Source organism: Oikopleura dioica, chromosome XSR (assembly GCF_907165135.1).
Source record: "Oikopleura dioica chromosome XSR, OKI2018_I68_1.0, whole genome shotgun sequence".
Lineage (NCBI taxonomy): Eukaryota > Metazoa > Chordata > Appendicularia > Copelata > Oikopleuridae > Oikopleura > Oikopleura dioica.
The window spans coordinates 7,089,638-7,102,279 of record NC_137294.1 but is presented as its reverse complement, the minus strand read 5'-3'; the positions used below and the strand labels follow the sequence as shown (position 1 = coordinate 7,102,279).

The 12,642-nt window shown below is 40.8% G+C and overlaps 5 protein-coding genes across 5 annotated transcripts; 3 read left to right on the top strand and 2 right to left on the bottom strand.

Moving 5' to 3' along the window:
* Positions 1-24: 24 nt before the first annotated feature.
* Positions 25-1,072, top strand: LOC145709061 (voltage-dependent calcium channel subunit alpha-2/delta-3-like). The gene has a single exon (XM_081786746.1). It carries the CDS (start codon positions 35-37, stop codon positions 1,070-1,072), a length of 1,038 nt encoding a protein of 345 aa, XP_081642872.1. The 5' UTR covers positions 25-34.
* Positions 1,073-1,143: 71 nt separating this feature from the next.
* On the top strand, positions 1,144-8,782 carry LOC145709060 (uncharacterized). The gene is given in 15 exon segments (XM_081786745.1): positions 1,144-2,705; positions 2,750-2,937; positions 2,976-3,049; positions 3,768-3,914; positions 3,959-4,123; positions 4,165-4,239; positions 4,282-4,462; positions 4,506-4,743; positions 6,972-7,354; positions 7,485-7,688; positions 7,732-7,985; positions 8,027-8,225; positions 8,275-8,438; positions 8,479-8,671; positions 8,713-8,782. Coding segments are annotated over 15 exon segments (4,044 nt in total). The 5' UTR covers positions 1,144-1,176; the 3' UTR covers positions 8,763-8,782.
* LOC145710411 (AFG1-like ATPase) lies at positions 5,190-6,952 on the top strand. The gene is made up of 4 exons (XM_081788161.1): positions 5,190-5,398; positions 5,502-6,303; positions 6,350-6,640; positions 6,684-6,952. The coding sequence occupies exons 1-4, from the start codon at positions 5,192-5,194 to the stop codon at positions 6,773-6,775; spliced, it is 1,392 nt and encodes a 463-aa protein (XP_081644287.1). The 5' UTR covers positions 5,190-5,191; the 3' UTR covers positions 6,776-6,952.
* A 43-nt stretch (positions 8,783-8,825) lies between the features above and the next one.
* LOC145710412 (neuronal calcium sensor 1-like) lies at positions 8,826-9,526 on the bottom strand. The gene is made up of 3 exons (XM_081788163.1): positions 9,431-9,526; positions 9,154-9,372; positions 8,826-9,114 (listed from the first exon to the last, which is right to left on the bottom strand). Exons 1-3 carry the CDS (start codon positions 9,492-9,494, stop codon positions 8,855-8,857), a joined length of 543 nt encoding a protein of 180 aa, XP_081644289.1. The 5' UTR covers positions 9,495-9,526; the 3' UTR covers positions 8,826-8,854.
* A 152-nt stretch (positions 9,527-9,678) lies between these two features.
* Positions 9,679-11,425, bottom strand: LOC145709059 (vasoactive intestinal polypeptide receptor 1-like). Its single transcript, XM_081786744.1, has 9 exons — positions 11,161-11,425; positions 10,884-11,101; positions 10,760-10,818; positions 10,528-10,720; positions 10,390-10,489; positions 10,230-10,346; positions 10,085-10,184; positions 9,998-10,041; positions 9,679-9,890 (listed from the first exon to the last, which is right to left on the bottom strand). Exons 1-9 carry the CDS (start codon positions 11,423-11,425, stop codon positions 9,754-9,756), a joined length of 1,233 nt encoding a protein of 410 aa, XP_081642870.1. The 3' UTR covers positions 9,679-9,753.
* Between the last annotated feature and the right edge of the window lie 1,217 nt (positions 11,426-12,642).

Below are 12,642 nucleotides of genomic sequence, written 5' to 3'. Positions count from 1 at the left end.
CCACTCATTTTCATATTTAGAGATGAGATAAATTATGCTCTGGGTAATACTTACTCTGTGTTCGTGTACGTTTGCCCAGTCTGATGTAGATGAAGGATGTGAAAATCTGACTCGCGATATTGGTCTCCTTCTTTCTGCAGGAATATCCGACTACGCACCAAAACTAGAATCTGTCTTCAGACGACGCACAGATGAGTCTTGGCGACCTGACAGAGTGCGCAACAGAGTGAACTTACCCCAATCGAATTACGAGGTCTCTGAAATCGTCGAATATCGTACTATCATCAATGACCTTCTTGATAACTCTTCGGAGAAAATCAGAAAGCTCTTATTTGGTGCTGATCAAGGGGTCACCGAACTGCGGAAGACTCTTTTAGATGTGTACAGAAAAAAGTTGCCTGTTACATACAATCAAACAGAAGTCGAAAAGCCCATCGAGAAAAAATACTATTATAACGCGGGTTATACAAACACGCCACATGAAAACCTAGAAGAAGAAGATCCCTATGCCTCGATCCGTCAGAATATCGAGTCTTTAGCACTGAATAAGTGTTTCGGAGACGGCCAAATCAACGTTAGTTTTGAGCAGTCGACAGTTCATGTTCCATTCAATGTGTATTCGCTGAGTGACGATGTTCTTACGACGGCTGTTTATTCCACTGGTCTGGACAAAACTTTCACGGAGAATGCAAAAAACAGTAAGGTCTTGAGCTGGCAGTATTTTGCCTCTAGCAAGGGACTTACTCGTTTTTACCCCGGCCTCAAATGGAAACTTGAAGACGAAATCAAGCGTCCGATCGACTACGATGCCAGATTTGAGTCTTGGTACGCCTCTAGCATCAATTACCCGAAAGAAATCATCATCATGGTCGACTCTTCCGGATCGATGAAAGGCTATCGCAAAGTTCTGGCTATTCTTACAATTAGAACTATTATTGACTCTCTATCTGACCAGGACTTTTTCAACGTAATTCATTTTGAGTCTACTCCATCTTATCTTCACAGTTGCTTCGAGAGAACCCTCGTTAGAGCTACAGACTTTAACAAGCAGCAATTCAAGGAAAGGTTTTGAAATGCACTATCCAAAAAGTTTCATTTTTTTATCATATCAGAATTTTCCGTTGAGATATCATATTTTTCTCGTCTTCAAAACTCACGAAGGTTTTACTTCAGTCAATGAAAGCAAGCAATGTAGCTGACTTCAACAAAGCGATCAACGAAACTTACAATGTTTTCAAAAACTTTTCCGAAAGTCAAGATACCTATTATCCAGCTTCGCGTGGAATCATGATGCTGTCTGATGGCGCGCTCGAAGAATACAACGAAGCCTTCAATAACGCTACGATTGCGCTGAACGATAGCAACATAAACTTCGATGATATTCGTGTTTTTACTTACCTCATCGGAAAAGATTTAAAACATCAAGTGCCACTCAAAAATATCGCCTGCTCTCGACGAGGTTACTATACTCATATTGCTTCTCCCGCAGATGTTAAAAACAACGTGATGGAGTATTTTCATACGATGAACCGCCCTCTTGTGAACCAAGCGGATTATGGTACCAAGCCACAGTGGAGTCCAATGTATTCTTCGAGTCTGATTGGTGGGCTTAAAGTACATGGACTCATAGTATCTGCTACACAAGCGGTTTATTCAAAAGACAATCTAACGAACAAAACGGGATTACTTGGTGTCGTTGGTACAGACGTCCCTCTGTCGTTTTTGGAGCAATATCTACCAAAACCATATATTCTCGGGCCGCATGGTTACGCCTTCATTACTAATGCCAAAGGACAACTCTTGTCGCATCCTGATCTCAAGATCAAGGAGGATGATGGTGTTTCTATGAAGACAACTTATCGAAGCATGACTCTTATTACGATGGAGCTTTATCGAGAAAGTCCATCGCGAAAGAAGGACATTACTGAGGCAATACGTACAGCAGCAAGTGAGCAAACAAGAGTTATTAAACGTGGATTCGAGGCAAGAAGAATCATCGAGTGCGGATCAGATACCGTTTCTTGCAGAAAATTAGCGACGGACGTCCTCACTGATTATAGTTTCCTCGGACTGAACGAGAACTTCGTTCTTGGAATTGCTCAACCGAGGCTTATGAAAAATGGAAATCTCCAGTTTGCACAGAGTACGGAGAAACTTCTTCTACCCAGAAACAAGATGACGAGAGGATCTGTTAATCTTGTGCAAGAATGCTCGAAACCTCTTGGAAATCCAGGACAGCAGAGCAACCGAAAGCAGCTGATTTGCGAATTCTACAATGGCGTGAATTCAAATTTGCTGAAACTTGCGGGTAACTGGGAATTTTGTAAATTCCAAGACTATGTTTACACGGATGATCAGCGATGTGCTTCAATCAACCAGACACAAGTCATTTTTGACTATGTTTCTTCTACTAGAAAGGGTTCGGCTAATTTCGAGTATGTTTGTGATGACAGTATGATCGACTCGCTTCTCTATGACATTCATATGACCGCGATCTTGCCTGGAATGTGGGCTGACTACTTACAGAACACTGGTGTAACTTCCGTCATTGATTTTGCTTATGTTTTGACGAGAACCGGGCTTCTTCGATTTTATGATAACTCGAAAACCGGTGACGTGATCTCGATGGATCTTCTTGAGCCTTACAAGATCGGTTTCGAGAAGTTTACTTATTCCCGTTTATTCCGCATTGCCGCCAGCTACAAGTAAGCTTTAGTTTACTTTCATTTTTCTCTATCAGATGATTTAGGAAGGGGACAACCGTCTATTTGCTGAATCCTAAAAATCCTGAAAAGTATCTCACCGCCAGAACGTGGAGTTTGGGGGAGAGCGAAAATTTCAAACCACCGAATTTCAGTTCGGAGCATCATGTAGCTATGCTCACAGAGGGTTACCAGATTCGACGCGATTATCTTGTTGATCTCATCAGAAAAGAAGGTTTCTCTTTCGTATTTTCTCTTCTCATTCAATTTTAGCTGGGAATCTCAAATGCAAAAACTTAAACGCGGGCAATACGACCGAGTCAGACTGTAACGGTGATATCAAGGATGTAAGTACTTTCTTCATTTAAGGCTAGGGTGGTCGATTTTGACCAAGTCTCAGATTCTTTTTTGACCCGCGTTTTTGGATTCCTCAGGAAATTTGGAGCAAAAAACTCCTCATGCACTTTTTCGCTATCTCAACTCGATCTCCGGGAAATCGCGACTAAAAGTGCAGAAAATTAGTGTATTTTGAAAGTGAACCCAATATTATGAAATTTTAACCCTTTAAAATAGCTGCATATGATACATTTTTGGAAAGCTTACATTCAGCACATTCATTTAGGGTAGGGCTGAGGGCGTCTGGGCTATGCCCGAAGGGCAATTTATAGGAATGAATAGTCAAATATAGGTACCTTGGTTTATTGAAAAAAATTCTTAAGAAAAAGTTATCAAATAAAAAAAAGCTTCTGTAAATTTTAAGATTAGGGTCTAAGAAACCTAAAAAGAGTAAGAGTTGATAGGACCATTATGCAAACTTTGGAGTTTTGGAGCCCTGAAGATGGGCTATTTTCGCGATTTTAGCCGAGATGCCAACTTTGAAGCCGCCGGAAGTGGCTTTTTCCTTGGGATTACGGAAAAAGCTTCTGTAATTCAGAAGATCTAAGATAGATCTCTATTAAAAGCTATTATGGGGTACTCTGGCATTCACAAGTCCAGAGTTTATGAGCCTTGCTTTGGGCCAAATCGACCACCCTAGCCTTAATTCTAACTGATTATTTTGTTTAGTGTTATCTACTTGATGACTATGGAACAGTGTTCGTTTCTGCCAACAAAACCGAGACCGGATTTACTTTGGCTCAAGTTGATTCCAATGTGATGCAAGCAATGAAAAACGATAAGATTTTCATTGGAATAGGCGTCAAAGATTACCAGGCAAAGAACTCTAGTCTCCAACAAAAGTCAGAAAGTCCATTTAGGCAACATGTTCTGAAGTGCAAACAATCGAGACTCAAGACGAAGACGGAATAGTTTATAATCTTGAGTTCCCAGTGAATACCAAAGAAGACCCCAAAAATCCATCGAAGCCATCTCAAGATGATGAAATTACGACAGAGTATAACAAAGCTCGTCCCTGTCTGAAAGTACGCTCATTTTTACTTTTTAATATAAGTATAATTTCAAGGAATACACCTTGTATCAAATAAACAAGTCCTTCAGTCAGGACCTTGGAAAGAAGAGAGTAGCCTTATGTAACAAAGTAGGTGTATTTTAGCTGAACCTGTGAACAATATTATTTTAGGGCACGAAAACAGATCTCGATGAGTGTTCTACTCGGTCGTACTCATTGAGAAAGATAAAGAACACGAATCTGTCACTGTTAGTAGTAGATTCGTGCTGTTCTTCCACGAATTCGGATTCATGTCCTTCCTCGGAGAACATTCTGTCTTCAGAAAGGTTTCTCGCAGAGCTCACTCCCCAAGGTGACTTTACCAATCTACCTCAAAATATTTGAAATTTTCTTAGAAAAAACAATTACAAAAGACGCGCTCTGCAAAAATCTGAAGGAAGACAACATCCGACGGGTGTTATTACCAGAACTAGATACAAGCGACAACAGTACAGAGTCTCGTTGTAGCTCCTCGGCTACAAAACTATTATTTAACAACTCCTTATTCTTCACTTTCATCCTATTTTACCTATTGAATCTGATGTTTACCTGAAACCCGAAATCCCAAACAAGATGAAATTCTGTCCGATTATCGCAAACTTAGAGCAGGGGTTTCCTCCCCTTAATATTTATTCTGCTTAAACATATGATATGTTACATATCTCGCAGCATGTTCTTCATTTTAACCTAATTTTACCTCTCATGACTTTATAAATATGCATCTACGAAATTGAACTTCAAACGAATATTGCCTCTAACATTGTGTGAATAGAACTTTTATTTCAACGATAATCCGGCAAACATAAAGTCATAATCCGTCTTCAGTTGCCTTATTCGAAAAAACTCATTTGAAAATATTATTTTGACAATCTGTTCAAGAATATAACAAATATCAAAATGCTTTAAACATCACGCGCAGTATAATAATTTATAATGAATTTATATTGCTTTTGTTGAGTTATTTTTTTTTGCAAGCTGAAAACTTCCAACCGAGAGTCAACCCAAGGACTCTGCATAAAAAGCAATAATCAATTGGCTTCAGATGCTTCGGAAGGGTCTATTGAACTCACCATTGCGTAGGATTCCGTCTCGAACAAATGCACAATTTCAGAGCAAACTTGATACTGAAATTCAGACAGCTCTTAAGTCGGGTCTTGATAGACCCAGCGCCATATACAACCATCTGACGGCTAAGAATATTATTTTCAAAGATGAGCATCAGCAAGAAGTTGTCTCCAGGCTCGATAAGATAGGGTTTAGTCATATTTTTCAGATGCGCGTACGTTTTTTCGAAAACGAGTTTTGAATCAAATGGAATCGAGATTGTGAAATATTGCTAAACCCTATCTGACCTGAATGATCGTCTCCGTAGTTTCACCGCGAAGGCTCAAGAAGCTTCTAGTGGTGGATTTTTCGGATTTTTCTCATCTGGCTCATCTGAAGCGGAAGTTAAAGAGGCAGACATACCTGGAGCGTATCTTTACGGCAATGTTGGCACGGGAAAGACCATGTTGATGGACTTGTTTTATTCTACAACTCCGGTCGTCAAGAAGAAGCGGGTGCATTTCAATCGTTTTATGCTCGATATCCACGAGCGCATTCACAAGCTAAGATACTCACAGCTTGGCGCCAAAGAGACCTGGGACAAAATCGCGGACGATATTGTCGAGGACGTGCATCTTCTCTGCTTCGACGAGTTCCAGGTCACCGATATTGCCGACGCTATGAACATGAAGAGCCTCTTCTCCGCTCTCTTCAGGCGAGGCATCGTAGTTATTGCCACTTCGAATAGACACCCAGATGATTTATACTTGCATGGTCTCCAACGACAGAATTTCCTCCCCTTCATCCCGATGCTGAAGACACAAGTGGAACTCGTCAATTTAGACTCGGGAAAAGATTACCGAAAATCTGAAGTTTTTGACTTCAATTATCCATCTTGGCTCATCAAGGGCGACGCTTCATTGCCGCAACAAATCGAAAAAATCTACTCTAAATTTGGGAAGGGCGAAAGCCAAGTTGAAAATAAGAATATAACTGTGCTTGGACATACTCTTCGTGTGCCTAAAGCGACTGGCGGTGTAGCTGAGTTCACTTTCGACGAATTATGCCAGGAAGGATTAGGTGTACCATTAGGCGCGCAAGATTATTTAGGTATTGATAGGATCCGGCATTCTCTACTTATATTTCTTGTTACTAGCGCTTTCTGGTCATTACTCGGTGATAATCGTCAAGGACGTACCCCGGATCGACCTGTACGTTATGAACTCAGCACTGCGGCGAATGATTACTATGATTGATCAATTTTACGATAATAACGTGGCCTTATTACTTGTACTGGACGTTCACCTGGACGATCTCTATTTCAGCTCACACTCTGGAGATAGAGAGCTTACTATGGAGGAGAGAATGTTTATGGATGATCATCAAGTTCAGGGTGTAGCAGAAGGCGTTAAAATAGCCACCCTTTCTGGTTCTGAAGAAGCCTTTGGTAATATTTCTCGATTTTATGGAAATATATAAGTCTACTCTAGCTATTGAGCGTAAAATCTCACGACTTGCCGAGATGAGCTCCGAGCAATACTGGCGTGAAACAGAAAGAATTTTCTTGCAATCTAAAAAGTAAAATCTCTGCCCTTGAGTAGAGCTTCAAGCTTTTATCTAGATTACTTCCCTTGCTACTAGACTCTCGAAATCGACCTTAAGTTATTCTCCGGAGAGCGCAAGTTCTTCTGCTCTATCCGGCTGTCCTGTTTCCGTTCATTCAAAGTTCTGTAATTTAACCAGATACAATTTTTTTTAATGGTGAGGTATTTTAGATAAAAGCTGATGGAAGTGGATGAAACGTGCACGGAGGAGCCACCTCTTCAAGAAATGTCGATCGAGGATCAGTTCAGAAATAGAATGCGCAAGCTGTATCCTGCCGTTGACGAGAGCGTCACGCCTCTGCCGCGGTTTTGGACTTCCCACAAAGAACTCTCCTCGAAGCTTATAATTCAGCAAGGAACACGCGTTGAGTACAAAGGCCCTGGATCAAAGGGATACAAAGATGCAGCATCAGCGCGAACAAATACCGAAATACCCGCCGTATGTGGACTTTACTACTTCGAAATAACTGTTATCAGCAAAGGCCGAGATGGCTATATTGGGATCGGATTGGTTGCATATGGTGACGAGTCTCAGCAGCTAAATGCGCAACAAGGAGGTACAGATACAAAGATACCAAGAGTTCCCCTTTGAACAGTTGTAATTACTAGTCGTTAGATCAGGTAAGCAGTTTAAATTCCCCGGTACTGAAGTAATTATCCTGGTTTTTATCAATCCTTAATTTTAAGGTTACAATCGTCTACCTGGCTGGGATCAGGACAGCTTCGGTTATCATGGCGATGATGGCAACGCATTTTCGAAGTCTGCGCATGGACAAAAATATGGACCAATTTACGGGAGCGGCGATGTTGTTGGCTGTTGTATAAATATGGTGAACAGAACTATCTTTTTTACAAAGAATGGAAGTAATCTAGGAATTGTTTTTGAAGATGGTAAGAGCGACGGATCTCTCACTGTTTCAAGCGATTTTTTCAGTTCCCGATAAACCAATGTACCCAACAGTAGGTCTTCAGACCCCTGGAGAGCTGATAGAAGCTAACTTCGGCCAAAAGCCCTTCCTATTTGACTTTGAAAGCTATCTTGCCGATTTCAGAAGAGATCAAATTGTCCAGATAAAAAACTTCTCAATCGACGACACGGATGGTTCTTTCCAACTCAAGATTCAAGCGATCATTGCAAATTACCTAAATTACCAAGGCTACTCCAAAGCGGCGACTGCGTTCGAAGAGGTAAAGCCACTATATGAGATTTGGCGTTCGTTAATCTCTAGGCTACGCGAACGAAATGCGCAGTTGAAGCAGAGGCTACCAAAAAAACAAGAATCGGAATTGTCAGCTGCATTCTCAAGGGTGAGCTCACAGAAGCGATCGCTCGCTTATCAGCCGACTTTCCAAATTTGCTCGAAAACAACCACGAGCTTGTTTTTCAACTGAAGTTCCAACAATTAGTTGAGATTATCGGTGGTACAGGTAATGTGGTTTTAAAGTTGGCTCAGTCCAGATTAACCCTTGATTTCAGAATCCGAGATGAAGAACTACAAAGAAACGGAACATTCGTTTGGGATGTTGCCTGCAAGCGCGCTGCAAGACTTCATCGACAAGGGACGCCATTTAAGAGAGTTTGTTCTCGAGTCCAACAGCGACAACGAGTCTATGCTCAAGAAAATAAATCAAATTAAAAAGGTAGATCGTTAGCAAATGCAGTATTTAACCGGTGAATTAGATTTCTACGTTGCTGATAGACAACGACCCAAGTAAGAGCCCTGCTGCTGACCTGTTCGAAAAAAGCAGAAGACAAAAAGTTGCCACTGCCGTTTCCGCCGCAATCAGGCAATCACAAAAACTATCAGCACGGCCCAAGGTTGCAGTTCTTGTCAATCACGTTCGCCTTCTTCACGACACACTCCTTCAAAGAGGTGATTACTTCACCCTTTTATACGACTTATTTTAATTTTAGATATTCCACAAGCTGCTTTCACACTTCCAGAAAACTTTCTGAATGAATAAACTACTTTCATCTTTTCTGACTTGCAGTTTTCCAAGGGAATCTTCTATGATTTCATTGTGAACAGTTTTTATTTAGCAAGGTCTCAGACTTTTCACTCGGATTGAATAAGAGTTTTGCGAGCAGACATAATGATTTTTGTGAGAACAGTAACTGGAATTCCATCAATTTCGTCGTCAGCCCTTTTTATCCAAATTGCTTCGGCTCTCTCGCAGGCCGTCTCGCGGCAGACTTTTCCTCCTGTGATTGCTACGATTGTGAAAATCAGCTCTTCAAGCTCATCTCTGCTTATTGTTCCGTCGCAATCGGTGTCGAAAATTTGACAGACCCACTGAAGCCGTTCGTTCAGAGTGCCTTAAACTTTTTGAAAAACTGCCCGTTACGGCCGCTAACCTCTTGCCATAACGGACATAGTTGTGATGAACTCGTAGAAGCAAATATGCTCGTCGTTGTTAATATCGCAGGCACGGAAAACAGCCTCAGTAAAGGTTGAATGGTCTCCGTTGGGAAAAAGCGCATCGTATATCTTTACAAGCTCCGAGCGGGATAGCTTCCCAGTCGGACAATCGAGTAAAAAACACCGGTACCAGTCCAGAACTTCTTTTTTCGTAACTAATTTTGTTTCTCAAAGAGATAAGGTGCCCGAAATGAAATGAAAAGAAAAACTTACATCTTGTCTCTCTCATGATTTTCTTGACATTTTTTTTACTCAATTTCGTGTTTTTGTGCCCCATCTCTGCCTTTTTTTGCTACTAAGGTCGTGAACTCATTGCTCCTTGCCAGCAGCGAGCTTGAGATCATATTTTGCGATAGAAAAGCGAAATTTTTTTTCAGTTAAAATTTAATTGTTCAGTCAAAAAGAACGTGAGTCCAAAACGTTTTGTAGCGGACAAATCGGAATAAATTGTTGAGTTATTCTTCTGAGGTAACGTAGAGGTTTTCCAGTTGGCTGTTACGAAGTCGCCCAAGAGAACTCTGATCGGATGAAATTCTCTAAAGACAAGATGGATAGACATCGACAGTTACCTTCGAGCTACTGAGCGAGAGGGTGGTGGTGCAGGTACTGGTGTGTCGCAAGCGTCTGTCTAGCGGTACTCCACTGGACGTGAAGGGGTTTATTTTTTCTGCAGCTTATTTCAAAACGCGTATTTGTGGCAAGGAGTGGATAAATAAGTGAAATTTTCATGAAAAAGGAGAAAAACAAGAAAGAAAGCTGAAATTTGAAATTTTCCTGTACAAACCTGAGAAACTGTAGAGCGTGCATAAGTAGTTTCAATTGGCCTTAAACACAAACGTAAATGAATACAATAAAATCGAGCATTACTTGTGATATTTTCGTCTTTCCCAGACGCGTCGAAGTTCGCTAAGAACGTCGTCGTTCAAAAAACAGTAACAGCAGGCGACGATCACGCCAGATAGACTGTCTACAGAAAAGCGCCAAAAATTCGTTATTAGAGATATTGAACTACCTATAACGAGCATTGTCGTTCTCAGAAAGTGCTCAACGTACTCTGAGAGCCTTTTGAAGGGGATTATGATGGACACAAGAACGTGAACACCGAAAAGAGGAACCAGAACCAATGTTGCTACAAAAATTTCATGACTTGAAACAGGTTATTTTGCGATTACCTTTTGCCAGCTTTCTGATATCCTGAATAGCTGTACTTGACTCTGCTTCCGGGTTTGGAACAGAAAGGTTATTCTGTGACATCATGTACAGAATATGCATCTAAGATTGTTAAGGTCCGAGCAGTCGGATTGTATTACCAAGAGAACGAAGTTAGTGGCGGCGATGACGTATATGGGAAGCTCAACCCAGAGTAAAGTGAGAAAAGTAGCAGAGTTTTCTTTTCGCAAGCAACTCACAGACTCATCCGCGTAATACTGAATCGCCCAGCCGATTGTGGGGATTATGGAACACGTCCATCCGATGAGAGCATATCGCGTCACAAAGTCAAGACTTGGAGAATAAGTCAATGCCTTTAACAGTAATAATTACCTTAATTGGACGAACGGATTTGAGATCAAAGTATGGAGGAGAACCGCTTCTATGAATACCTTTATATTGATTCGTAAATATTCGGAAGCGAGAATATGATTAGTTTTTGAACCATTAGCCAAACACTCTTAGCGACTTCGGGAAACATTTCCAAAACGTTAATCGCTTTGCACAAAACCGTCAACTTAGGATTTATTTGTTGGTAATCTTCGTCGTGCTCGTCTGGAATCGTCCAGAAGCTACCCAAGATGTAGAAAAAATCGTTGAGAACAAATGTGATGAATAAATGCACATGCACCCAGTTTTTGTTGGAGTGGAGATTTTTGAACTTTATGAAGATAACTTAACGGGGATTAAGACTCTCAAGTAGGAGTTAGCATCACAATATCAATGATCATAACTTGTATCCCTTGCAATGGCCGCAATAGTGACAATAAGTGACGAAAGGTGCACGTTTCTTAGAATCCATTTCGAAATTTCGTACTTTTTTAATGAAGGAAGACAATTCTCATGAAAAGAAGTTGTATTGTAGCGTTTCGCGAAGGGCAGTGGTCCTTTAGGAGTTGTCTTGTCTTTTTGACAGACAAATTGAACACTTCTCCGTTTTCCCTTTGGATCTTTGGGTCTCTCAGGACACAGTATTTCCAGGGTTTGGTTGTGTTTCATGTCTCAGTTGCGACTTTTTAAGGAAAGTACTCAAACAGTAGACCTTTTCACGAAAGCCGCTGCCTGGTACGCACAGGTATCCCAGTTCTACTGAGCTTTGGCAGATCGAGTAGTCTGTTTTGGTTCTCGATTCGCACCGTTTTTGTTCCCCGTTCCAGGTTCTATCATTATCAAGCTCTCCATAATCATCGCACAGTTTCGTACAGTTCTCCTCAGCCCACTTCTCGACAAAATCGATGTACCTTTCTTCTTTTGTCTTCAAGAGGATAGCAAACTCAAATGAGCATTAATTTCGCCAAGGAATGATCTGATCCTCTCCTGACGATCTGCGTAAATATTTGAAGCGTTCAGATGTATCAGATTGTCAAAAGCGGTAATATCATTATATTTGAGCCAAAGAAAGAAAATTGTAAATGATGTGACGGTCACGAACGTAAAGACGAAAAATCGTAGCTAATTATCACAATGAGTTAGTTGAAATAAAAGTATGATACCGAGCAGCCACACCAACGATATGAAAGGTTTTGGAGTCCCCTGTGTGTCGGTGAAACATCGTAGTCTCTTATCATCACTGCAGTTTTAATGAGATAGATAGTTCACGCCTAGAGTACCATAATCTCCAGCAACCTTAGTTTTTCTCTATCCGTCCCAATTTTCTAACGGTAAGTTTGTGAAGGGGCGATTCTTAAAAATTGTGGAAAAACTTGAGTCACCTGCTGTGAGCTGGACCATTTTTTACAATTTCAGTTTTGTTACTTCTGAATAGCTGCTCGAGTGATACAAATGCTCAATAGAAAAAGACAAATTTATTCTCTTTTCTCTGCTTTAGATTAAAACGAAAAAACTACAATTCAAAACCGGAAGTTTTATAGAGCTACGATCTGGATAAAATTTATTACAGTTGGAGTTGAACTTGCTGGCTCAGAACTTTGTAAGCTGAAATATTATTCAGTTAGATAAGTAGCGGAAGTGTAAGATATACCTAGATAATACAGGATGAACAGATTTGTCAAGCAGCCAAAGACAATTGCCATTTGCGCAATTTTCTTCGAAGTCTCATTAGGGGAATTCTCAAGGGTGGCATTTGAGTGCTGATCTAAACTATGCTCTCCCGGCAATTAGTTTCTACTTAATTAACTCCAGTTGATGCAGAGCAGGAGCTAGCTTGATGCTCCTCTTCTCCATCTAAATTGCATATATTAAATGGCCTTCACGGC